This window comes from Lepidochelys kempii, chromosome 3 (genome assembly GCF_965140265.1).
Source record: "Lepidochelys kempii isolate rLepKem1 chromosome 3, rLepKem1.hap2, whole genome shotgun sequence".
NCBI classification, from domain to species: Eukaryota; Metazoa; Chordata; order Testudines; family Cheloniidae; genus Lepidochelys; species Lepidochelys kempii.
Genome location: NC_133258.1, coordinates 206,046,306 through 206,072,438, shown reverse-complemented (window position 1 = coordinate 206,072,438; position 26,133 = coordinate 206,046,306). Strand labels below are relative to the sequence as shown.

Below are 26,133 nucleotides of genomic sequence, written 5' to 3'. Positions count from 1 at the left end.
AAAAAAATGTTACCTCAAAAAAAAGTCCAAAACATCCGGAATAATAATAGGGACTAGAACTGAGTCTGATGATAATAGCACACAGATAGTTAAAGAGATACCATCACCTTCCTTCCATCCGTGGGGAACAGCCAACCACTGACACACACATTCTCATCAGCTGATTTTTGTTTAAAAAGTATGGACAACTTTAAAGAGATCTGTCTGAATTCAAAATATTTCTTAAAATGTATTTAATAAAAACACATGTATGCAAGCAAAGAGAGACATGGAACATTATTTGTTCAACATTTATATGGCCAAACAAACAAGATATTAGATACATTGCAGAAATACGGACCCAAACACACAGAATAAAACTGCAGTTTCTGCAAGAGAATACAGCTTACATTTTCCCGCCTAAGCACGTGTTAAATACGTTAGTCATAGAAGTCATCAAATTCATCGGCATATGTATCATGGGTTTGTGGACGCAAAGCGGCTTCAATTTCTGAGTTGCTGTCATCAGACTCACCCCAGAAAGCTAGGAGAAAAAAATTAAAGCAAATAATAAATCAAAATGTTTTTATGCAACCATGTATTCACACACACTATAGAAAGCTTTCACGCAGCAGATCAGAATTAGGACAGACAACAGCTTTTCAGAAATGCTATGTAACTCATAAGAACGTAAGAGCTGTCATCCTGGATCAGACTATAGTCCATCTTGCCCAGTACCCGGTCTGTGACATTGGCCTGTACCAGCGCATGAGGGAGAGTGCACAGAACAGGGCAATTTTGGAGTGATCCACTCCCAGCTTCTAGGTCTAGGTCTAGGTCTCACCCCCCGAGCAGGGGATGCCACTGATGGACTTATCTTCCATGAACTTATCTAGTTCTCGTTTGAACTCGGTTATTGCCATGGGATGTTGTGATGCCAAAAGTATAGGTTCCACAGTCAGTTGCATGTTGTGTGACCAAGTCCTTCCTCTTGTTTGTATTAAACCTGCTGCCTATTAATTTCATTGGCTGACCCCTGGTTTTTGTATTGTGTGAAAGAGTAAATAACACTTTCCTATTCACTTTCTCCACACCATTCATGATTTTATCTTGACCTCTATCGTATTCCCCCCCCCCCTTAGCTGTCTCTTTTTTAAGTTGACCAGCCCTAATCGTTTTAGTTTCTCCTCATATGGAAGCTGTTTCAGAACCTTGATCATCTTTGTTGTTCTTCTCAGAACCTTTTCTAGTTCCACTGTATCCTTTCTGAGATGGGGCAACCAGAACTGCAAGCAGTATTCAAGATGTGGGCGTACCATGGATTTTATATAGTGTCATTCAGATATTTTCTGTTGTACTTTTTATCCCTTTCCTAACAGTTCCTAACATACCATTAGACTCTTTGACCACTGCTGGGTATAGAGCAGAAATTTTCAGAGAACTATCCATGGTGACTCCAAGATCTCCTTCTTGGGTGGTAACAGCTAATTTAGAACCCATCACTGTATTAGGCTCATTATATAGGTACAGTTGGTATTATACTCTTAGGTATGAATTTCCAACACACTGTGTAGCTTACAAGGCTTGTTATTTGTTAATTGGATTGTTGTGCACAAATACTGCACGCTGATTTAGAAAGTCCCACTTCATTGTTGCGCAAGGTAGTTTGATAAAATATTTCCACTCAAAGCAATTTACTTGACATCTGCAGTCTGACTGAATAGGAGCTTTGTCTGTTACACTCCACTTTCTCTATCTACTCGACCCTGAAGTGAAGTCACCATCACACTGACATCACAGAGCTGGCATGGAAATGGCAGTGATGTCACAAATAAAGTACCACCATTTTCCTGCAGGATCAAATAGAAATATACCAGAGAAACAATTTAAACACAGATGATTTTGGGAATTAGCAAGTGTAGCAAGAAATTTACATAAAATAATAGCGAGAGGAGCATTTTAATTCTGAAGTGAATTCACTCATTTCAGTGCTAAAGAGAAAAACATGAGCATTACTGCAAGTTTAAAAATGTGGGGGGAAAAATACAGGAAAAGGGGAAATGCTGGAGAAATGCTGACAAAGATTTGGTTCAAGCTGGGGACTTGTCAACTCTTTGTTTAATAATTTTAACTCATTATCTTTCATTCTAACGAATGCCATGTAATAACCTTTCCCCCCTAACATTTGTCTGTGCCGGCATGTTATAGGAGGGTTGCTCATGAATGCAGGTCTGGCTGCTGCTGTGAATATTTTTAATAGGAAAAGAGCATGGAAGCATTTTGTTTTTAAAACGATAAACAGGAAAGCGACATGGACTTTACAAAAAGCTAGGAGGAGAAGATGGGACAAATTCTGGCCCTACTGACTTTGGCAATGTCTTAATATAGCGTTAAAAGCTCCTGTCTACTTCTGCAAGCATAGGAGACAGCTTACAGCAGGAGAAACCAGCTGGGGGAGGAGAAACATGGACATGAGGCTGCTACCTCCATGGCACATTCCTCCTCCTCTTCCCAGTTGCACAGAAGCCCCTCTGCAGGAGCCCCATGGGGGTTCATCCATGCTCCACCAGGTTCTTCCCCTTCCAGCCTTGTGTGTAAAGTGGCACAAGTTAGCACAGCCAGTGTGTGCAGTAACATTTCAGCTTGACCCTCTCTCTTGTGCAATCCTCCACTCCAGATGGGCTTCTGGTGGCGGCTGCTTGATCTCAGCAGCCATATTGCCCGGGGCAACGGGAGCAGGGAAAAGGAAAATGGCCTCCACATACTTTTACTTTAACTCATTCATTCTATTAAAAAGGCCTCAGAGCTCTTAGTGCTTTGGGCAATAATCAAAAATACAAACCATCTACTGCCCACAATTCCTGCAGGCTATTCCCTTCCTCATAGACCCCTGACTCCAGCGGCTTAGGGGTCTGATGCTTCACCTCTTCAACTGTGGGTGCCACAATGGGGGCAAATCACCCAGCTTCCCTAGCCTAAACTCCACAAACTGGCACTCGCGGCCTTTCCGCTCCATTGCGGGGGAGTCACCAGCCTAGCACGGTGATGGGAGTCTTCAGCACTCTTCAAATCAGGATTCGTCAACAGCATCCCCATCACAGCACAGATGGCCCATTCCAAAATATGTTCTCTGTGGTTAGGGACTAGAGGGCCAGTAAAGGTGGACTCCAGATGCAAAACACTCAGGTCCCGAAACTCCTTTCATTTACAGCAGGGCAAATTGGGGTAACTCAACCGAAGGCAGTGGAATTATGTTGGTGCACAACTGACATTAGAGGAGAATAAGGCATTCATTGTGCAACGCGTCTATAAAAAGGAAGCTCACTTGCACATGCAAAGATGCACCATTGCGCACATACATTTGTGCACACAGCTACGGAAATAGCTCAATACATTGCTGGCAATTCTACATCGGATTTACGTGTTCAGTTGTGAGCTGGCACATGGAAACGGATTGTTTTATTTTGTTGCTGAAATGCAACCCTCGAGAGTAGTACAAAGTCTGGGATCTTCCTGATCCTCAATCTGGTTCCAGGGCAGGGACTTGGGCATGTTCAGTGGAGTCTTAGACTGCATCCAAAACAGCCCTGCTGCCAGAAGCTGGGAGCAGTCCAGGTCTGTTCAGGGTAAAAGATCTGTGATTGACGTACACCCCGATACAGGAGGTTTAATACTCCTTTAAAATTTGTTAGCATTAACTTTTTGTTAGCATTAACTTTTATAACTCAGGACATTCTTGTTATCCATATAAATGTCCAATCCTTACTGAATCTTGCCAAGTTTTTGGCCTCAGCCACATCCTGTGGCAAAGAGTTTCACAGCTTAATTATGCATTATATTAGAAATTATTTCTTTTTACTGGTTTTGAAGTTGCCACCTTTCAATTTCATTGAATCTCCTCTGGTTGCATTGGAAGAAGTGGTTTTTTACCCACAAAAGCTTATGCCCAAATAAATCTGTTAGTCTTTAAGGTGCCACCAGACTCCTCCTCGTTTTTTTGGATACAGACTAACACAGCTACCCCCTGATTCTCTGGTTCCTATGTTATGAGACAGGGTAGACAGAAGCTCCTGATCCACCTTCTCAATATTATTGATCAATTTATATAGTTTTATCATGTCCCCCCTTATCCATGGTGCAGATTCATTACTTTGGCTTGCATATACAATATACATTACATTGAGAAAGACGTTTCTAAATAGCATAATATTTGTTTCTCACCTTTGGATTTTATAGTGGTTATTCTCCTTTTGCTTGTGTTCCTGCAAAACAAAGTGATATTTACATATTCAGAAGATGGTAAAACAGCATTAAAAGTTTAGGAATCAAGTCAAATCTTCTATCCAAGTTAAGATAGTAAATTTTTTAAGTTCTATAACTGCATCTCTATTTTTTTGGATTAAAAAAACAAAAATAAAGGGTTCAAGGCATTTTAGAACACAGGATGGTAAAGTTTCATGCACAGCAATGACATTCAGGGCTAGATCATCAACTGGAGTAAACCAGAATAGCTCCATTGAAATCAACACTGATTTACCCAGCTGAGGATTTGGCCCTGAATGTCCTTGCTGTGCACGGAACCTTTACGCTTTTAAAAATACATGACGGTAAAGAAAAAAAACAATCAAACAAAAACAATCCCCACCAAATTTCCTTATTTCCAAAACTGTTCTTAGAACTTAGCTACTGGGTTCCCATAGCATCACCCATGTCCCTATGTAAATGAGCAGCCTTTCAGCCGCCTTTGATCTACCTTGATGCATATGCAGTTGCAATTCTGTTCTGTTAAATGACTGATCTTGTGTCTAGAGCATCACAAACCCTTTTCACTTTCTCAAACAAGCTGGAATCATTTTGATCTTTTGTGTGCAGCATGTGTATTGTGTTGGTGCTGTGAAATAATCATGTAGGGGGCAATGATGTAAGAGAATTAACGGTTATATTAACAATCCTGTGATAAACACTAAAAAATAGCTTTTCAGTTGGTTTTCATAAGGAAGGTTGAATAGGAGATATTTGTGATATGGCTGTTCAAACTGTTGAAATATAAACAGATGTCAATTTGAAACCCTCGCGACAGTTAAAACAGGACTTATTCTTATATCAATTAAGTTGAGATTTTATACACCTGTTGTATTCCATTAAAAAAGAGAGAGAGAGAGAGAGAAATCCTAAAGAGAATGATTTAAAGCCAAGGGTTTAAAAGAAATATTCTAATAACTATCACAGGAAAGTCAGTGAAAGATCCTAAATGTCAAAACATTTGTACAAATAATCTCTGAATATTCCTTTACATTTTTTTTTAAACTATTTTACACATTTCTCTGTTTAATTACAGAGGCTGACACTGCAAATTCTCACTCAAGCAAATAATCCCATTAGTGAGTAAGGGCTCAAGGACATGGGCTACATTTACTACAATCTACTAACGAACAACTGAAAAGATAAACTTAACTGACAAGCAAGAGAGCAGTTTAATTACACTCCAGCGATAACGTGTTTTACCCTTTTAAGTAAAAGAAATATGTTGTGTTGTGTAATAGGTTATTTTATATTTCTGTTGAACATGGGCAAAAATCCTAAGTCTACAATACGCTAACTGTCCTCACTAAAAATGTCTCAGTTAAAGTTCAACCAAAATATTAAACTGACGAGTTTACATTCATATATATGTTGTATATTACAAATGTTAAAAACCTGTTTCATTACCAAACAGTCAATACATCTTGTTGAAGCAAATTATTTTAATTTATTAATCTTACAGTATTAATCTTACCATTTTACACCATTCAAACGAAATCCATTAGAGACCCTTAGTCATGAATTTAAAAAACTCTTGCACACACAAAGCAAACAGTACCACATTTTGCCCTCAAGGTGAGGTTCATTAGACATTCAACTTTACAACCTCAGCTCCAGTTCAACAAAGCACTTACGCTGATGGCCATCCCCATTCCTCTGGCAATGAACTTAAAAGATGTGCCTAACTTTAAGCACATGCTCAAGTCCCTTTTACTTTAAGTGGTCTGCACACATTGCTGAAAAGGGGCTGAATCTGGGGCTGAGGGCTCAGTCCTGCAAGGTGCTGAGCACCCTCAATTCAACATTTAGTTTAGGAGTTGACAGTCCGCGGCATATCTCAAGGAGGCACTCGACACCTTACAGATTCAGGCTCCAGAAATGGATTTCAGGAGATGCTGTTCTGGTTGCAGCATCGTTTTTTCCCTGGGATAGAATCAGTTGCCAGCTGTTGTTGAGTGAAGTGGCTCCTGTGACCGACTGTGCGAGAACCATTTAATCTTTCATGTATTTCAGCAAAGCAAAATCATCAGTTGATAGCTGCTGTTTACAGTCAGTCTGCTTCTTCATCTTCCATTACCAATAAGTGAGGGTTGATTATTATTCCACCAGGGTAGGGAGTTCAGGATACCTCTGTGCCTGGCTTCTTTTGTCTGGCCCAGCCCCAAATACATACAAGACAGAACCGATCACCTGGACCCACATCCTTGAGTATGCCGGAGGATCACACTGCACAGCTCAGTTGTGTGGATGGAAAATTGGCCTTTACTTTCCCCAAATTTTGGGCTAGCTGGGTTTCAGTGGTCCCCTTCCAGAACTTAAAGCAGCATGAAACCAGCACTATGTTATGCTTTCTGTCAACGGCCTCAAGGGGACGATATGGTAGCCAGGGATGATCAGGGCTATAGGAAAGCCACGATCACAGGATCTTGGCCCCCTTCTATGGTAGCAGAAGAGAGAGGAGTAGTGTCTGAGTCACTCACGTGGCTCTAAACACCAAAGGATCTCTCCCCACTGGGATGATTCTCCCATGGCTGATTGCACTGACTTTAGGACCAGAAACCACCAGCAACATGGCACAGAGCAGCAGCAGCATATCAGGATCTTGGCCTTGATGTGGTAGAACAGAGGATGGACAGCAAGGGACATGGCTACTGAAATAGGCATCAGAAGAGCGTTGGTAGAATTCTGGGACAAATCTGGAAAGTCTTTTATGAAAACACTGGCATGTACAAAAGGCTGGGGTATCATTAGGAAATGGGAGACCAGAGGAATGGACAGTGGAGAACGACCAACTGTTCTGAATTCAGAGTTGCAAAAAGAAAACCTGTGGTAAGTCTAATTTCCTAAGCAGCCTCCTGAAATTAAATGTTGGCCGGTGCAGAGAAAAGATACAAGAGCTCTCTGTATTCCAGAAGGTTTATATTCGGAATCAGCAAATACAATTATGACAGTCGTCATCCAAACCTGCTTGGGAAGAATTGCAATAAGGGTCTATAAAGGAGATAAGTTGAGGCAAATTTATAGACTCTCATATCTCTCTACATGCTTCAATTTCTCTAAAATGCATCCCAGCATGGAACCAGTGATGTCAAGGTTCTATCAAAAAGCAGTTTAACTTCCAAATGCAAATCCAAATGCATCTATTTTTCTCTAGACCAAATCTCCCATTTTGATGCCTATTTAATCTGTTAAGACAAGGGTCTATATGGAAGATGCTCTGGAAACAAAAAGGAAGTTTGAAGTTCCTAAAGAAGAATATTTTTCCCCATAAAGAAAATTTCGATAGAGGTGGTCTAGATTCCCTTTGGTACATTCTACCAGAGCGAATCAAGTCAAAGAAGTTTTAGTGAAAAACAGAAAACTTTCTTTTATTTCTGTGCTGGATACATCTCTGGCAGAGAACTTGTTGAACCCTTATACCATATGTTAAGTGAAAACAAAAATATGTTCCATCAGAAAAAACAAACAAAACTGAAAAGGACCTAGTTATAACAACATTGATATTCCATAAAAATATGCCTGGAAATAGATTAGCTAATCTTGTAAAATAGCTTGAAGCCTGTGCGAATCTATCTTGCAAAAACATTGTTGAGACACAATATCGTGCGGTAGACAAATAGAATTATTTCTTTTTCACAAGACAGTTCTTAGTAACCCTCAGAGTGTGAGATAGCAGGTATAGAATTTCTTCCCAACAATGACTTGAGATGAAGTCGTGGTCCTTCTCCAAAATTACTCATTTTTCAAAAATGTCTAAAAAAGCTTATCATTGATAAAATGTAAGCCTGACTACTTAATTCCAGTCTCCATGCGGTGACAAAATATCTCCATTCCTGGGCGGTCATTTTTTTTTTCCTGTGAATTAGAATAAAAACTAGCTTCAACCTGAGCTATTATTTCCTCCTGAAAAATAACTCGTTCAAGATAGGTGCAGCTGATGAAGAAATTTTTCTGTACTTTTAATAAGTATGAAAAAGAACAGTTGGTTTACTTCTAATGGATCATTTCTGAAGAAAAACCAGACAAACGTACTTCAGGAAGATAAATGGAAACTTAAACAGAGAATTATGACATGAATCTTGCTTCTATAAACTAGATCCAATAGTAATTTAATTAATAATAGAACTCAGGACTACATTAAAACTAAGGCTTCCAAGTGCAATCACATTTGAATTATGATATAAAGATCTAAGATGAGACAACATATGTTTAAGACCAGACTCTCTAGTCATCAAGCTGGCAGTGGATTGCAGAACATTTTACCTTCACTCACTACACCTGGAAGAACTGATGCACAAAGGGTGAAATTCACCCAGGTGCAGTGATTCCATACAAGGCCTGCCGGACCATTTAAACCCCATGGTGGAGCTGTGTAAGGGGAGCATGTGATGTGGATGCAGAGAAGGCCTCCATGTTCCATGTATAGTAAAGGGAATCTCTCTGCCAGTCCACAACGGGCCTGAATCATAGGGGAAGAGGGGGTGTAGGGATCATGAGCCATCAGATCTGCATTAGGGCATATCTTAAATCCTCGACACAAAAGACTCAGCGGGGCAGTGGTGGCTATTGCACACCATAGGCTGGAACAGTGGCTGCTGAAGAGTTGTGAGTTTAGGGTGTGTGGGAATTTTTTCCTTTCTACTACCACTTAGTTCCATGCACAATGCTCATGTAAGTCTAGCTATGTGCTGGGAGGGATGAATATTCACCCAGCGCATCCTGTTTCCTTTGCTAACAGCAAAATCACAAAACATAAATTGAGAATGAAAAAAGTCCCAGCAACTGTATAGAACTGATATCTACTTGCTTTTTATAGAAGTTTCATAAAAGGTCCTGACTAGTCAACATAAGAAGCTAATGATACATACAGTTAAGATTTAGAAATAATGCATTACAGTAAGTTTTGCATGTGTCATGCTTACACTACAATGTCAGAAATACAGGCCTGAAATCAATTATTTATAAAATGTTTACTTCTTTGCAAAGAGCTCGAAAGATTAAAAGCATTATAAAATTATGTTACAATAAATCACTAATCAAAGATCTTAGTTAGGCATTCATTCTCTTATGTATCTCTGTGAATAAGTGTAAATATGATAAATTATTTAGAATAAATATACTCAAGACTGGTTACTTTCAAGGTTTTGGATCATTATTTAAGTCCATGTAAACTTTCTAGAAAATATATACACTTAACCTCATACCTGAACTCTGTAGCATCTCCTTAGAACTTCAGACAAAAATAATTTTCTTACAAATCAATTAAAAAATTGACAAGAACTTAAGAAAACAGGAATTAAGGGCCTCAAAATAGTACACATTAACAACTTGAAAAAGCAGATGAAATTTGGAAGCTGTTTTAATTTAGCAAAGTCTGAGTGCCCCCTGATGGTCAAACTGACTACCTACAATACAATATGCTGTGGCATTTAAGATTGCATATTAGTTACTCCCTCATTATTAAATACTTCTTTATAAAATAATTAAGAGGATGAATTGCAATTGGCAGATTATTCACTAAGAATAAACACAAAATTAATAAAAATGCATCTTTGGCTTAAGAAATAGTTTGTACAGAATATAACAGACTACTTCTAGAATACAATTTAATCACAATTAAAAATACTTTAGAGAGTGTTTATATGCTGACAAATTAAAAATCTTATTTCTTAGTCTACAATTTATCTTTAATCTTCAGATCATTCTGAAATGTGACAAAGCAAATAAGCCTAAGAAAAATAAACTGCCCGCATCAAAATACAGAATTATCCAGAATGCTAGTGACCTCCACTGGCTGATTCTATTGCTACAAGACTACAAAATGCCACCCACACACATCGTGTTCTGCCCTCTGCTTTAGAGAGATTCAGTCATGACCTTTTCTCCCAAGTAATTATATTATTTAACACATTCTTTTCTTTCGGCAAAATATTATACTCTTCAAATTAAAGTTACGTCTCAGGCAGTTTAAACATTCTCGGTAGAGTAAATGAATCCAGGGAAAATAGTTTTATAGCTAAGGCAAAACAGGACAATATTTGTGGGAGAAGAGGAAGCTATGGCATGCACCTCTGAACAAAAGGGAACAAGTGGTCTTTACTCAGAGAGCAGCTTCCTATTAAGACTCACTCCTTCGTACATTATGCCTTTCATCCCCACTCAACCACAAAATGATTTTGCTGTAGGAAATACAATAGCAGAAAAAGATTTACATTGAAAGAATCTTTAATAATAAACTGTTGCAGATCTGCCTACTTCCCCATGATTTATAATACAATAAATATCGGATTCTATTAAGTCTCATGCACTGAAGACATTGCACTGAAAAACTGAATATAAAAGAACTCAATTCTTCCCATCTCCAGTACCATAATAGTGAAATGAGCATGTATAAATGTGCTAAGAGTATCTCTTTGCATCTTTTATAGCTTGTGTGTATTAATCTGTAAAGCTTATTAAGAAAGTCATTGCTATGCAAAGCAGCACCCAATCTCTTTCTCTTGCTTTTCAACAGAGTGCAGTGTTTAGCCAATAGGACTGGTCCTCTGCCCCTCATTCTGCATTCATAACATGCAACATTTGCACAATGTATCTCTCAAAGGCTGCTGAATAGAAAGCCTTAATACTCATGTAAACAACTGCAAACCAATTACTTAATGAATCAGGCCCACACATAATGAGGTGCCAAACAAAGAGCTATAAATGCATTTTTGCGCCCAAGCCTCTGCTTTAAAGTAAAATCCCTCAGCTGTAGTTTGGGCTTAACTGGCACATCATAATTATTGTCTCTAGGACATCAGAGGAAGCCATTTTTTTTTTATTTAGGTCCAGCAGGGTCTTTTTCGAGGTCACTCATCAGCTCAGTGACAAGATAGAGCAAAGGAGAATGTTTAAAAAGTACCACAGCAGTACTATACTGTTATGTTTATTCTCAAGTGCTGGTTTCGAGACCTCTTGTAAAAGCCATAAAGCACAAGAAGTGACTGCAAGAAGTGGGATCCTTAAATGTCAGCATCTAAGAAATGTCACTGCATCCTGACCACAAATAAGCAACCACCTGAGCTCCCTATTTCCCATTCTTTCATACTTCTTTGGGTACTTTACGCTTCCAAATATCTTTGTAAGACAGATGTCAAGTGTCCAGCAGCAAATGTTACTAATAGACTTTATGTTGAAAAGGCAATATTATTTCTAAGTTATTCAGGAAAATAACTTTATGATACTACTTTAAGAAAAAAATCTTGAAAAATATCTTAATCCAGGAAATTTAGTTTTAAGTGTTTACTTCTAAGAGACCAAAGGCATGAAATTATAAGGCAAAGTAAATGGTTTCCAAAATCTGCCGAGTGTGCATGTGAATTTGAAAAGGTAAAATTAAGACTAAAGAATTTTACATGAATAGCATTTAAATAAATGTTGAAAGTTGCCAACATACATTATAAACCAGCACTGTAACATGCTAAACAAAGTAAAATTAATGCCTGAAAATATTTTTGCATAGTTCATTAAATTGTACATATTTTCTTAAAAGACCCAAGACCTGCATTTTAATAATCACATTAAGGGCCTGATCCTTCTCTCACTGAAGTCAACAAGAGCAGAGGGCTAACCCAAAATGTATAAACATGGGGCTTTTAAAAAAAATTACAAAAACAAACTCATTTGCACTTCATAATATTAGGTTTTATTTACTTAGCGTATCAGTCTCCCAAACAGAAATTAAGTTAAGTTTAATCATCTTAAAATGGAAGGTTTTATTTTAAACAAAAGCAAACACCTACTTTGTCAATATTTTTCATAAGTCTTAATTATGTCACATGAATTAACTTTATTGCATTGGAATAAGAGAAAATATTGTGATTTTTAAAATGAAATATAAATCAGCACAAAATAAGAAATTAAGATCTCTTCTAAAATTATCTTGGAACGGTTTCCTATGACAATTAATGTCCCCAATAAAATCATTATGAATATTACAAAGTACAAAAGGATGTAAACATGCTGTAAATATAGATAAAATTAAATAATTCATCAAAATACTTAAAAGTATTTTATCGGCAGTCATAAATGTCAGTTTTCTGACAAGGAACCACATACTAACAGAACCCACTTACTGTGATGTTTTAATAAGCATCCAGATTACAATCTAAAGCCAAGCTAAAATTTCAGGAGATAGTTGATAGTTGTATTATATTCCATTTTATACTGTTTCTTGACCACTAATTTGACTGCCATTGTTTGATTAGTATTTCATGCTGATGACAAATTCAAGGAACATCTAAGATCACACAGCTCAAAGAATCAAAAGGAACTGCTGCAGTTTAACAAATCTAAAAAGATAAATTGCACCTTTAAGAAAAAGGCAAGGTCATTAATTAAACATAGTCATTTTGAAAGGAAAAGAAAAGTAACAAATACTCTGGCATCGAATACTTTTTAAAAAATACGTATTGAGCTACAGTTAGTTTACTTCTCAGCTACATCTACAAGAAGAAACATGCCACTTTATTTCTTCAAGACTTTATGTTTTATGTCTGCCCTTTTCCTGACAACTTCTATTGTCTGGTCTCTAAGTAGCCCTACTGAGAGCAGCTGTACACGCTAATTTGTGGTTCACTGAGATGTCAATTGAGTCTTAAAATGAGAAAACAACAGCTGCAAAACAATACCTGACTTTGGTGCAAATATTTTCTAAGGTGTACTAAAGTTTAGGTTGTTATACTGAATAAACACAAATACGAACCTTAACCCTCGTTCAAGTCACAGACAAAATAATACATATTCAGAGTTTTATTCATTTTCTACTGGCACTTCTTACTCTGTTAAAGCCATTCAGAAATGAAATGGTCTAATGACTTTACCTTGACAAAGGACTTCTTCCTTCACAAGATGAAAAACTAGCTTCAGAACTGATTTTGTTGATTTTCTTGGTCTTGAAACTATTGCTATCGATATTCAAACCTGTGGTAAGTATAAACACCAAATGTAAACATTTAGCAAACACTTAATTAAAAGGTAGTCCACACAGTAACTTTTGACTTACAGAAATCAATGGAAACAGATATTATTTAAGCAACCGAGAACAAGAAGGTGTCTTGGACTCTGAAATCAACACTGTATATTGTAAAATAACTGTTCACTATGTGTTTTTTTCTTGTGATATTTTGGAAGAAAGTACAATCGAAGAGTATCAAAGAGATACCATTTTAAGAATCTGTTTTAAAAATGTACAGTGATACTGGAACAGAATGCACTAGCAAAATGTGTCCCTGACATTTTTAATAAACTGGCCAATTCAATCTCCATTGCTTGGACAGGGGCACTCCCATGGGGTAGGTTTACTTTATTTGTAAAACAAAATAAAAAAATCCTCATCCCTGACCCCATTACCACATGGGACTCTCTTTAAAACCTGTCCATGTCATTCCATTATCAGTCCTAACCTCTGTCAATCTGCAGAACAAGGAGTTGACTCGTACTTTAGTTCTGTTTCATTTGTTTTTACACTTGAGGTTTTATTCTCATGACTTGGCAGAACTGACAACAGTACAACACACAATCTCCTTCAGACAGGTGGAAAGTTATTTGTAGAAATAACTGCACACAATTAGTGCATTTTTGCACATTTTAACTAATTTTAGAAAAACAGCCTTTGGGGTACTGAGATTCTGTTCCAATAGCTGTATTTGCATCATGTGTCAATTTAAGCAAAATCTCACTGTTATGTATATTTTTTCTCAATTGTTTTCTTTTCCCTTTTCCTGAAGTCTTGTTTACTTAGGTCACTTATTTGCCTTCCTCTTTCATTAGGATTATTTTCAGAGGGCTACAATTCTTTCTGTTGTGGTAGGTCATTCCTGCTCCCTCTCAAATTCTATAAAATACTTAATGTTGTGACTTAAATAGACAACAAAATTTGTATTTTAAGGTTCTTTTACCGGTTTGCTTTTTTCTACATGCCTCTTACTTCCCCTCTATGCTTCAATGAGTACAAATTGTATACCAATTTAGTTCCAACTCATCAATATAATCAGGTCTTTTCTTAAATATTTCTGAACTACAGGGCTTGATTCTCAAATTACAGTACACTCACTTTAAGGCTTCTTTGTATTGTAAAGGCGATTGACGGTAAATGAGATTTGGGACCTAAACATTATTTATGTGAGACAACTGAAAACCAAAATATGAATAACTGTAACTCTTACCAACTTCATTCTATCCCCGAAAGAGTAAAATATAATTTCTAAGTCTCTGACAGTTTTCCCCCTACAAGTGGATATGCATTTCATAATCAGACACAGTTTCTATAACCTGAATCACGCATACAAGTCTGTTAACAGATTTACAATACACAAACCCTCCTCACAGTGTGTCCTGCACTTCCAACAAAGAGGCCAAAAAAAGAGAAAAAATCGTATTCACGGGGGAAGATGAGAGGAGGTAAAGTCTAGGAGTTCTAGTGGCAGCAGTATGCCACTTCACGGGGAGAAGTCTGACCACTTTCAAAAGAGCTGGTGACACGAAAAGAAACTTTGCTATGAGGGAAAGAGTGAGGAACACATGCAGAGAAGCACATGTACCCGTGGGAGATCAAAAGAGGAGCTCCTGGATAAGAGAGTGAAAGCAGTTGAGCTGCAGGCAGTAGCTCTGGGATCAAGACAGGCACACATCAAGAAAAGAGATTTTATTTTTGAAAGCTTTATAATGTTAAGTTGTTTATTTGTATGTTTCTTTGAGCAGTGAAGTACTACAACAATTTTAATCCAATTTGTATGAGTTAGGTCTTAATGGAATCACTTTATTTCTAAAGACCACAGGGAACAAAACAGATTGAAGATTGTGGCTTTTAAAAAAAAATTTAAAAATATGATCTTAAGAACTTTTAGGGTCAGCAAATCTTGCACATGCAGCAAACATTGTAGGCATGGCCTCTTTTATGGGAACAAATGGGGTGTATTTTCAGCAGAGATCCAACAGGAAAACAAAATGTGGTGCTCTGCCCACAAAATAAGCTACACCCTATCAAATTAAATGCCCTTAAGAGTAGGTTATGCAGATGTGCAAACTATGATTGGGCATGTCCTCTGAGCTCCTCTGAGTATGGCGTGAATATGCCCATGGGCTCTGCTAGCCTCCTGGAGTTGGTGGCGGGAAATATGTGGTGGTATCTCCCAAATGCTACCCCAACTGTGGCACCAAAATAAGACCACTTGCAGTAAATGGTGCAGATCTGTGATGCCCTTCTCTCCTTTCTTATGCAAATAGTTAATGCCCCTGGGCATCTGAACTAACAACTCACTGAGAGGACTGGGGCAGTTCACACCTCCCCAAGTTATTGCTGCATGCTCTCTGCAGACTCAGAGAAATCTTGGCTGCTGTTACGCTATGTTCAGGTTTTTGAAGTTTTCTTTGCAACCATGACCGTTAGAGACTTCCTTTGGTTTTGTTTTTTACATGAAAGCTGAGATTCAGCAGAATAAGGCAGCAACTTGAGAGGGTGTCATTACATCATACCGCTAGTTAGCGGCCAAATCGGAGTCCTGATTTTCAGATTTATATGAGCGCATATGGAAGGCAGGGCTGAAAATTAGAACCATGTGCATCCATGGAACATAGATTTTTTTGGGGGGGGGGGGAAAGACTTCTGTTTGCTCAGTTAACTATTCTCACTAGCAAGGCAACTAACTGCAGGTCAGAGTGTCACTTTTCCAGACCTTTTAACTCCTACTGAAGTTCTAATAAAAAGTAGTCTTGGCAGTTCATCATCTAATAGCAGTAGCCAGGGATATTAATATCAGCTTTAACCACATATTGAGCAAGCACTGCAGGATATAAATAGGATGGATGGGCTCAAATCTTCACATTTTCCCATGAAGACCTTTACTTCTAGATTAGCATCATTGTGTCACCACCACAGGTCAGAGAGCACTACGCATTAGGATAAATATGCTTTTTGGACATTCTTAGAAGATTTGGTAAGAGTGCTGGGGAAGGATGGAGTGCTAGACCGAGACTATCCCTCATTTAAGGCTGGAAAGCCCGACACCTATCCAGGTTCAAAGGAACTTTTTAAATGCCACGGGGCAAATGTGGGAGAGGAGCAGCGGACTTTTGTGACTTTGCCATCTTCTGGTTCTCCTCCCTCTTTCATCACTCCTTCAGTGTCATTTGGTGGGTCCTCATCTCCTCCTTCCCTCTTTTGGTGGGAGTCCCATATGGCTCCATCCTAGGCTCCCTCCTTTAAAGCTTTTGCATCCCATCTTTGGAGGATATCTGCAACTATGGCTTCAACCACATTCTTTGCCCTGATGACTCAAATCTACTTCTCTGCTCCAAACCTGTCTCCATCTGCTCAAACTCATTTCAGCCAGTCTTTAACATCTCATCATAATGTCTAGCCATCAACTGAAACTTTATACAGTCAAAAATGAGCCCTTGTTCTTTTCCCACCCATCTCCTCCCCTCTCCTTGTTACATCAGGGTTGTCAGATGGGCTTCACCTTGGACTTGCATATCTCTTTTTATCCACCCATACAAGCCATATCTATTTGCTGCTCCATCTTCCTATACAACCTTTCAAAATTCCAGCCTTGTTTTTTTGCCCATGCTGTTAAAACTCAAGTCCTTGAACATCTCGCATCTTGAGTATTGCCTTCTGCACTGCTCTAGCATCAACACCTGCACTCTTACCACCCTCACCAGACTGTTCAGACATTCTTTGCATTGCTTCATTGGCTTCCTCTTCTCCACCACATCAAACACAAACTACTTGTCCTCCACCCTTAAGGCCCTTCATAGCTTAGCTTTGTCTTACTTTTCAACTGTAATACAATATTGTGCCATGAATCCCCACTCTTGCCCTACCGATACCAGCTTTCATTGCCCACGTTTTCCTCAAGCATTTTTGTACTTTCTTGCATCCCACCCGTTACGAATGTGAGAAGTCCCTTTAAAATCTAAATACACTACATTATCTTTCTTCTAATCCTTCCTTAAAACTCATCTCTGCTGTGATGCCTACAAAACATTTGGGGGGTGAGGGGAAGGGGACTAGGCAGTTGGTGTGCTGTGACTGACGTTTACTATATAAATGTGATCACTTTGCTCATACCTCATCTTAACCCGTACTTGTTTGGGGAATCCACCTGTCTCTTGTCATATGCCAATATTTTAGACTGTTATGGGAAATGTCTCTTATTACAAGTATACAAGTGCTTAGTACAATGTGGCCTTGATTCCTAGCTGACAAGGTTTATGGCAGTGCAAGTAAGTAGTAATAATTATATGCATTTGTAGTGTTTCGTCATTGTGACAAAACATCGGTAACCAATGCAATGTAAAGGCACAAAATGTAAGATTTAGTGGCTATGTGGTCTGTTGAGAGAGCAAATCTTTAAGAACAGCCAGAAAGAGACTTAATTTTTGTTCCTTATAGAACTGTGGCTTAGTTCAATATTGTCCCTTAGAAAATAATCCAGTGTTGGCAATCACACTTCCCCAGTAAAACAGATCATCATATCTAAGGCTACATGTAAACTACTGCTAAGCATGTAGCGGTTACTATATTTTCCAGCATAATCATTGTCCTAATAGGTTTCTTATTCACTGTATTGTAAAACAGCTTGTGTACAGTAAAGCAAGCTTTGGGATAGTATGAAACACTACATAAAACCAAATTCTGTGCTATTCTCTTGGTCTAAAACTCTAATTCTAGTACGCTAATGATATCATGCTACAGAAATCCCTCACCTAAATTAACCTTATTAAATGCAAAAAGCTGTCCTAACATAACACTAGGCTGAACAGCATTCAAAAGTCAACAAAAACAAATTTTTTAAAAGAGCACTCAACCATATGTACGACAATGGTGTCTTTAATTATGTAATGGCATGCTTTTTCCTTAAACCATTAAATACAATATTTGTTTAGAGAGAGACTTAAATGTGTGTGCAGCTTAGGTAACATGCAACTACCAATTTAAAGAGTACCATTAAGCATACACACACACACAGGGGGCAGAGTTAAGGTTGCACATTCACTTTTGCTTCTCCTGCCTTTTCAGTGCTTAATTGTACAACTTTAATACTTAATTACCATATGGCCAAAGATAACTTTTCACAAAAGAAAAATCCATGAAAGGGGAAAATAGGGAGGAAAACAGAGCATCTCCACAAGGAATTCTTACCAAATTGTTCTGTAAAGTGGGGGGGTGGAGAAGTGGGATATATGTTCTGTCCCCAACAGAATTCAAAGACTACTGATGCTTGGGGATTCCATGGAGGCCAGGGATCACTCCTCCATAGGCTCTGTGCTTCATGGGATCCCTGGAGCCCCCAGTCTGTCAGTGCCACACCAATGAAGCCACACTACCAGGACCTCCTCAACTGATAGCTTCCCCAAGACCCACTTTAAAGTGGAGGAGGGCTATGGAAGGTTAGGGCTATCCTATCCTTTCTGGTGTAACTATGGAGGCCCAGCTGGGGAACAAAGTACATATCCTCCAGCTGTACCTGTTCACTGCTTGCCACCTCCCCTTGTGCAGATTCCTGGTCCCACACAGAGCAGGGTGGTGGGAGACTCTGCTGCAGAAGTGGCTGATGCCAATCCCTCCTTAGACATGGGAAATGGAGATCCCCCAGGCAGACACCAGAACAACATGATTAGAACCACAGGGAAAGAATAAACTGCCATAGCTTTTCAAAACCACCCACATACCCCCACCATCACCACCACTCCCCACAATAATCCCAAACACATGTAGCCCCTCACCGCAGCACACACCCCTCATTCACCGCCTGCACAAATCGACACAATCTCTCAGCAAAACACACACACTCCCCAACCCTCACTCATACTTACCATAAAACTGTAAACTAGACCAGCAAAGCCAGGGTGTGTATGGGGGTCATCACTACTGTGCAATAATATTAACTAGAACTATACACAAACACAGGCAAATTGGGGGTGGACGGGCACAGTGGGAGAAATCAGTGGTATTTCAGCAAGCTGTGTCCACACACCAATCTCCACCCCCTTGGGGTACCCAAGTGAAAGGTCACTCACAATAGATCTTCTTCCGAACATGATTATCTTTCTCCTTTCTTGAATGCTTTGATCAATATCAGTTCGTAATCTTGATATCTAAATAGTCACCTTTAAAGTTAATCATCCCTTGAAATGAACACTATCAGAAACCACTAACAAACCTTACAGCTTTAGTTACCTTGTTAATTATTATAGATCATATATAATGTATACTATTATAACTATTATTTATATTACAGTAGCACTTGGGGGATTGATTGGGTTTCCACTTTGCTAGGTGCTACACAAACACAAAATAAAAAACAGTTCCAGTCATGCAACTTACGATCTAAATAACCTCCACCACCACAACTGATTGTGATGGTTACATTTTTGGTAGTCTCAAAAGCGTAGTCAAGGATTAAATTGCCACAAACTATTATCTACCCTAACCCTGGTAGAAGTGCGCTCCCCAGTGCGCCCAGCTGCTGTCTGTGCTGTTTTTTGGGGAGCACTTTTGAGTGTTGTCAATCCAGTACCCTTTTACAACCACTAAATTACCCTAATATAAAGGCGGAGATAGAGAGATACAGAAGAGAGGCGCAAACACAGGGTGAGAATACTTCCGAAACTCTGATGGGAAATAGGTCCACAAATAAGAATCTTATGTGATACCTTCAAAGAAGCAAAGTTAGAGGAAAATAATTTCCCCTTTAAAAAAAAAAAAACAACCACCATAATCACAGGATTCACTCTCTGGAGAATATAGAGCTGAAGGAAACCTCAGCATTAAAACACTGATAAAACACTTCAACAGTGTCCAAAAGCAGGCCAATACCCAACAAAGAAACCTGAAAGTATCTGTTTGGGTTTTTTATTTTAATGAAGAGAGATATAAGATACCTCTAATCATAACAAGAAGCATAAACTGACAAAGCTTAAAGGACATGCTCTCACAAAAGCAAAAACTTTCAAAGATTGGCCAATTCAAAAAAAAAGACACTTGGGAGAAGACTTACAAGATCTAACAGGCATTTCTGCCTAGATGTCAAAACTAAGCTCAGACTTTCAGTGTTTCTCAAACATACGTAGGAAGAACCGCATGCCTTGTACCAAAACATCCCTGAGGCTAGCAGCCCAAATTTCTCTAGATAGCATGTGTGACCGGACCTTCCCACTGCAGGACTGTCAGAGCACAACAGTAAAAAAATGCAACTTGCAGTCATTTACACATGAACCTCCCCATAACAGTGATTCCTAATGAAATGATATCAAATGAAACAAAAAGTTGGGAAGACTTATTAAAGCCTTTATTAGTCCACTCCAATTGGAGCCCCCAGAACCTTTTAACTTCACGTTCAAAGAAGGACCTCACCAGGAAGGATGTGCAGGCATAGGAAAAAAGTTGGCAGTATGATTGGCTCATTAAAGGCAACGTGAAAAGCAAAAACAAAATTGGATTTGTGCCCTTTATCTTCTTTAGGATGTATGAGGAAGGCCTAAAAAGTAGGTTTTTTGTTTTTTTTAAGATTTTTTTTTCTGCCTATTCTTACATTAGACATTCAGGTTGTTTTTACTTTTCTTCTTCTTCTTCTTCAGGAAGACAGTAAAGATGCCTGGAAAACAGAAGGATTATGACATTCAAGATGCCAACAAGTAAAACCTGATGACTGGAATAAGGAAGTCATTTGTATTCAAATTCTTTATATCTTTGTTAATATCTATTTAACTCAAAGACACAATCAACCCGTTGGGAGAGAAGCTATCTTCATTAAAGACTGGCCCTTCAATTAGGTGCCGAGTTGGCTCACGAGGCACAAACAAGACTTCCAAGCAGTCCTCCAACAAAATCAAGCACGACAGATTTAATATTCTTTATATTTCAAGCCTTGTAAATGCTTCATAAAGCAGCCTCCGCCCCCAAAAATACAAAGCTCATATTTGACACTCTAAGGTGAAAATCTTTAGGAAAGAAACTAGAATGAAGGATGAATCCATAACATCCACCAATTTATTCTTGTACAATCTTATATAACATGAATCAGTCACTACAGGTATGTCTACACTGCAATAAAAAACCTGCAGCACTGAGTCTTGGAGCCTGGCCACCTTGGGCTGCGTGGCTAAAAACTGCAGTGTAGACATTCCTGCTTGGGCTGGAGCCCAGGCTCTGACACCTGCCCCCATCACAGAGTTTTAGAGCCTGGGCTCCAACCTGAGCCAGAGCAACTACACTGCAATTTTTAGCCTCATGAGCCTGAGTCATCTGACCTGAGCCAGCTGCAGCCATGATGCAGGTCTTCTTAGATATCTCCTATTAGACCTGAAAGTTTACTCATTCTGGGCCAGACTGTGATTCGCTTGCTCATGCTGTATAGTACCTTATACCATAAGTAGTCCCTCTGAAGTCCAAGTGGAGTAAGGAGCTATTTAGTAGAAGGGTATTATAACATGGCCCTCTGTGAGCTTAAGTCAAGGCTCTCAGGAAAATGACCTTCCATGTAAAAACCTTCAATTTTCTCCTTTCGAGAAGGGTTTAAAAAGTCCACTTCTACTATCATGGAGGGGCATGTGAATTGCTCACATCTTCTCCACAATGCAGGGTTTGCCACCCAGAGAGGCACTCTCTTTGGAGAGTTTGATTTCATGCAGCATCACTTCCTGACATATGCACACAGTTTTTCCAGGAGGAAAAGTAGGGTGAAGTGTGAGTCATCCATCATAACTAGGGCCCATCAGAGGCAGACAGCTTGAAGCTTCCTTCTGAAATGAAGGTTCCAGCAGACTACTGAGAATGGCTGACTGGCTAACTGCTGTGGAGCCCTTCGAAAACCATTTGCTTCACTTGTGCCTTGAGAAAGGGGACTTAGTCCGTTTTGGCTTCTGCTGCTGCTCTTGAGCCAGAGGACCTGAGAAAACAGTTGGAGGTAATGGGCAGCTCTGAATGCGGACATCTTCTTAGCAGGTGCCTTTTCCTTTCCTCATGGGAAAAGGATGAGGACATTCCGAGCCCAGAGAATACTGAGTGGTTTAGTTTATGTCCTTCTGAAAAGCAACCTTGGCCTAATATCTCAAAGTTAAGTCCAAAGCAGACTGCAAACAATTACAAAAGGATCTCACAAAACTGGGTGACTAGACAACAAAATGGCAGATGAAATTCAATGTTGATAAATGAAAGTAATGCATATTGGTAAACAATCCCAACTCTACATACAAAAGGTTGGGGTCTTAATTAACTGTTACCACTCAAGAAAGATCTTGGAGTCCTCGTGGATAGTTCTCTGAAAAAATTCGCTCAATGTGCAGAAGCAGTCAAAGAAGTTAACCATGCTAGGAATCATTAGGAAAGGAATAGATAACACAGTAAATATCATAATGCCACTACATAAATCCATGATAGACCCAAACCTTGAATACTGTATGAAGTTCTGGTCACCCTCATCTCAAAAAAGATATATTAGAATTGGAAAAGGTACAGAGAAGGGCAACACAAATGATTAAGCATATGGAGATTAAAAAGACTGGGACTTTTTAGCTTGGAAAAGAGATGACTAAGGGGGGATACGATAGAGGTCTAAAAAAAATCATGAATGATGTGGACAAAGGGAATACGGAAATGTTCCTTACCCCTTCACATTACACAATAACCAGGGGACATCGAATGAAATTCTTAGGCAAGAAGTTTAAAACAAACAAAAGGAAGTACTACTTTACATGATGCATAGTCAACGTGTGGAACTTGTTGCCAGGGGATGCTATGAAGGCCAATGAGTTCAAAATGAGTTCAAAAAAGAATTAGCTAAGGTCCTGAAGGATAGGTCTATCAATGGCTATTAGCCAAGATGGTTAGGGACAGGAACCCCATGCTCTGCGTGTCCCTAAGCCTCTGACTGCCAGATGCTGCGACTGGACGATGCGGGATGGATCACTTGATGATTGCCCTGTTCTGTTCATTCCCTCTGAAGCATCTGGCATTGGCCACTGTTGCAAAAGGATACTGGGCTAGATGGATCATTGGTCTGACCCACTATGGGTATTCTTATGTTCTAAAGGGAACGGAAGGCCCTCAAGGTTTTTCTGAATCTCTATTGCAAACATGAATACTTCTAAAAAAAAAAAAAAAGAAAAGGAGTACCTGTGGCACCTTAGAGACATATTTGTTAGTCTCTAAGGTACCACAAGTACTCTTTTTCTTTTTGCGGATACAGACTAACACGGCTGCTACTCTGAAACCTATGAATACTTCTGGGCAGCTAATCCTGAGGAAGCAGCCAGCTCTCATAAGTAGTATAGGAAGGGGTGACAATTGTATCAGGGCCCCCAAAACATCTGTAATGTCTGTTATTTAACCCATCAGCCCTAAAGCTCAGTGTATACTAGGGGGGAAATGGAAGGGGGTGGGGCCCCAGCAAACATGGTGTACCAGGCCCAAAATTTTTCTTGATGGGTCTGGAAGCAGCTCTGACAAATATTGGTCACACCAAAGTATGATTTTACCTATTGCCAAGACAGATCAACATCCTTCCTAGCTTGATCTGCCGTTTGATCACACAGGCTTGGTAGTAGCTGCAGAATAGTAAACCTGATAATCAAACAAATCCCATAATCAAACTCAAGGTTTTGGCACACTGCTGCCATGGATACCAGCTACCTCAATCACAAATGTGTGTGTGGAATGGAAGACACAGCTGGAAGTGTCCTCAGATAAAGTATTTTTTTCCCTAATCAACAGGACAAGGGAAGGAGATGCAAGGTGCCTTTCAAAAGTTCTCCAGTAAAGTCATGAAGAATAGGATGGGAGGTCACAGCAATCCCATTCAAAGCGGGCTCCTCATCCAGGTACTAATCAGTCTTGGCACTTGAGGGTACCTGGACAGTAACTAAGTGAAGTCCATTTGTCTTAGTTAGCTTCTTTAAAAGTTGGTGGGGAAAAAAACCCCACGAGAGCAGAGTCACTTTTTTGCTGCTCTTTTGCTATGGAGATAAAAACGGCTTCATCCATGTCCAAAGAGCACTCATTAACCTCAGAAACATAACCCTCCTCCCACTCTAATGATTCAGTTCATCCAAGCATCAACACCAGCTGCATAAAGACTCTCAGTCTCATGGTCCGAAGGGTCTTGGCATCAAGAATGACACTGCCTGAGTTGCTGAATCAACTTCTGTGCCCTGGCCAGCAATCTCTGATGGTGCTCTCATGGTATTGCGATGATACTATTATTTCCGAGATACTAAAACTATGGAACCTAAAAGACTTAACAGTTCACTCAACAAGCTATCATCAAGATTCCTTAACTTGGTCTCCAATTGCTACACCTTGCTGGAGAGAAGTATCCTGCAGTTCCAGTTCGGAGCTGGCAGGAGTTAAGAGCTTCTACAGTGATGCATCGGAAGGTGTCTGGCTCCCACATGGTACCTTCTGTATTTGGCACTTTCATGGAAGTGATGCCTCATGAACTGAGTCAAAGCTCAGCACCATCACCCTACCGTGGCAATGTGCTGATGGTATCAATGCATTTACACACTTAGGAGATCTCAGGTTCTCAGGAGATCACATTTGAAGTGGATCTGCTGGTCCTATTGGGAAGTTAGGTCCAATTATTCAGCAGAACAGAACAACTGAGGCCTCTGTTTAGAAGATGAATCCTATGAAGCACTTTCAGGTTACCACTAGGGGAGGCTTAAGGTGCTCCATGTGAAAAAGGATTATCTCTGGGTAACAACTAGTACCCATAAACATCACGCTTGACTCCAAGACAGAGGATACAGCAGTCACACATCTTCCTGAAGCAACAGACACTCCTTCCCAGGTGGCAAGGGTGAAGAGAACATTCTGGAACAAAAGTAGAACAAGAGGAATAAAACAGAACTGCCCGGGAGCTTTGTCAGGTACCCATGAAGTTTCAACACAGACTTCATAAAAAACATGCTGAAGCCCCTCCAACTCAACATTGGCAGTAAAGGCAAAAAACCCATCAAGAGCTACAATGATTCCCCAAAGCCTCAAGTGCTTCTAAGGTCTCAAAACAACACCTTGTTGCAATGAATCCCCATTGGAAAAGGGTGCATTGAGTGTTCAAGACTGAGCTTAGATGCATTAAACTCAATATAAGTAGTACAGAAAAACTGTAACAAAGTATCAGAGACATGAACCATTTAAAAAAAAGTTAATCTGAGCTCAAAAATTTTTCTCATAAAAACAGACTGAATATTCTAGTCCAGGCATCAAGTGGGCTAGGTGTTGCCACAAAGCCCGGAGTGTACAAGGACAAGCAGACAGACAAAACGTAAACAGGTACTTTATTAAAAAACTAACGGAAGGGTCAGGAAATCAACAAAGGCCAACTGAAACCTGCGGCAGATCATGGGCTGAAGATGTATCGCATCTGAAAGAAGTAACCTAGCTTTCAAATGGCATATCTCATGCTCTTAGAAAATGACAGAACACTAGTTGACGAAATCACCACGGAACTGGCGTGGAAAGCAAGGTGTCAATCAGCATGAACTGATTGTAAAGCACAGGTGTCAATTTATTAAAATGATTTTTCCATTATTTTAGTAATTGAATATTGATTACTTAAAGCTTTTCAGTAGTTTCACAAAAGAGAGAAATAGTAATATTTGTTTTTGTTTAAGTTTGACACAATGAACATTTAATTAGAATAACGTAAGGGGAGGGAGTTCTCTGCTTGCACAAAGAGGCACGTCCGCTTTTGCCTGCTCTTGCGGCACAGCAATCTAGTGTTTGACATACCCAGTGTCCCCTGGAGTGCTGGATGCTAGCAATTTGACTCCCCACTTGGGTCAATTGTATGCAAGACTGGACCC

The 26,133-nt window shown here is 39.4% G+C and overlaps 1 protein-coding gene across 5 annotated transcripts in view; it reads right to left on the bottom strand.

The window, feature by feature from the left end:
- Positions 1 to 232: 232 nt before the first annotated feature.
- The window catches only part of KIZ (kizuna centrosomal protein), a 97,988-nt gene continuing 72,087 nt past the window's right edge, over positions 233 to 26,133 (bottom strand). For 4 of the 5 annotated variants that reach the window (XM_073339790.1, XM_073339794.1, XM_073339792.1 and 1 more), the window contains 3 exons: positions 13,143 to 13,242; positions 4,201 to 4,241; positions 233 to 523 (listed from right to left, as the gene is read on the bottom strand). In XM_073339790.1, the coding sequence (XP_073195891.1) occupies positions 420 to 523; positions 4,201 to 4,241; positions 13,143 to 13,242 (245 nt within the window). In that variant the 3' untranslated portion in view covers positions 233 to 419. The remainder of the gene's footprint in view (positions 524 to 4,200; positions 4,242 to 13,142; positions 13,243 to 26,133) is intronic. The other variant, XM_073339793.1, reaches the window with a different exon arrangement.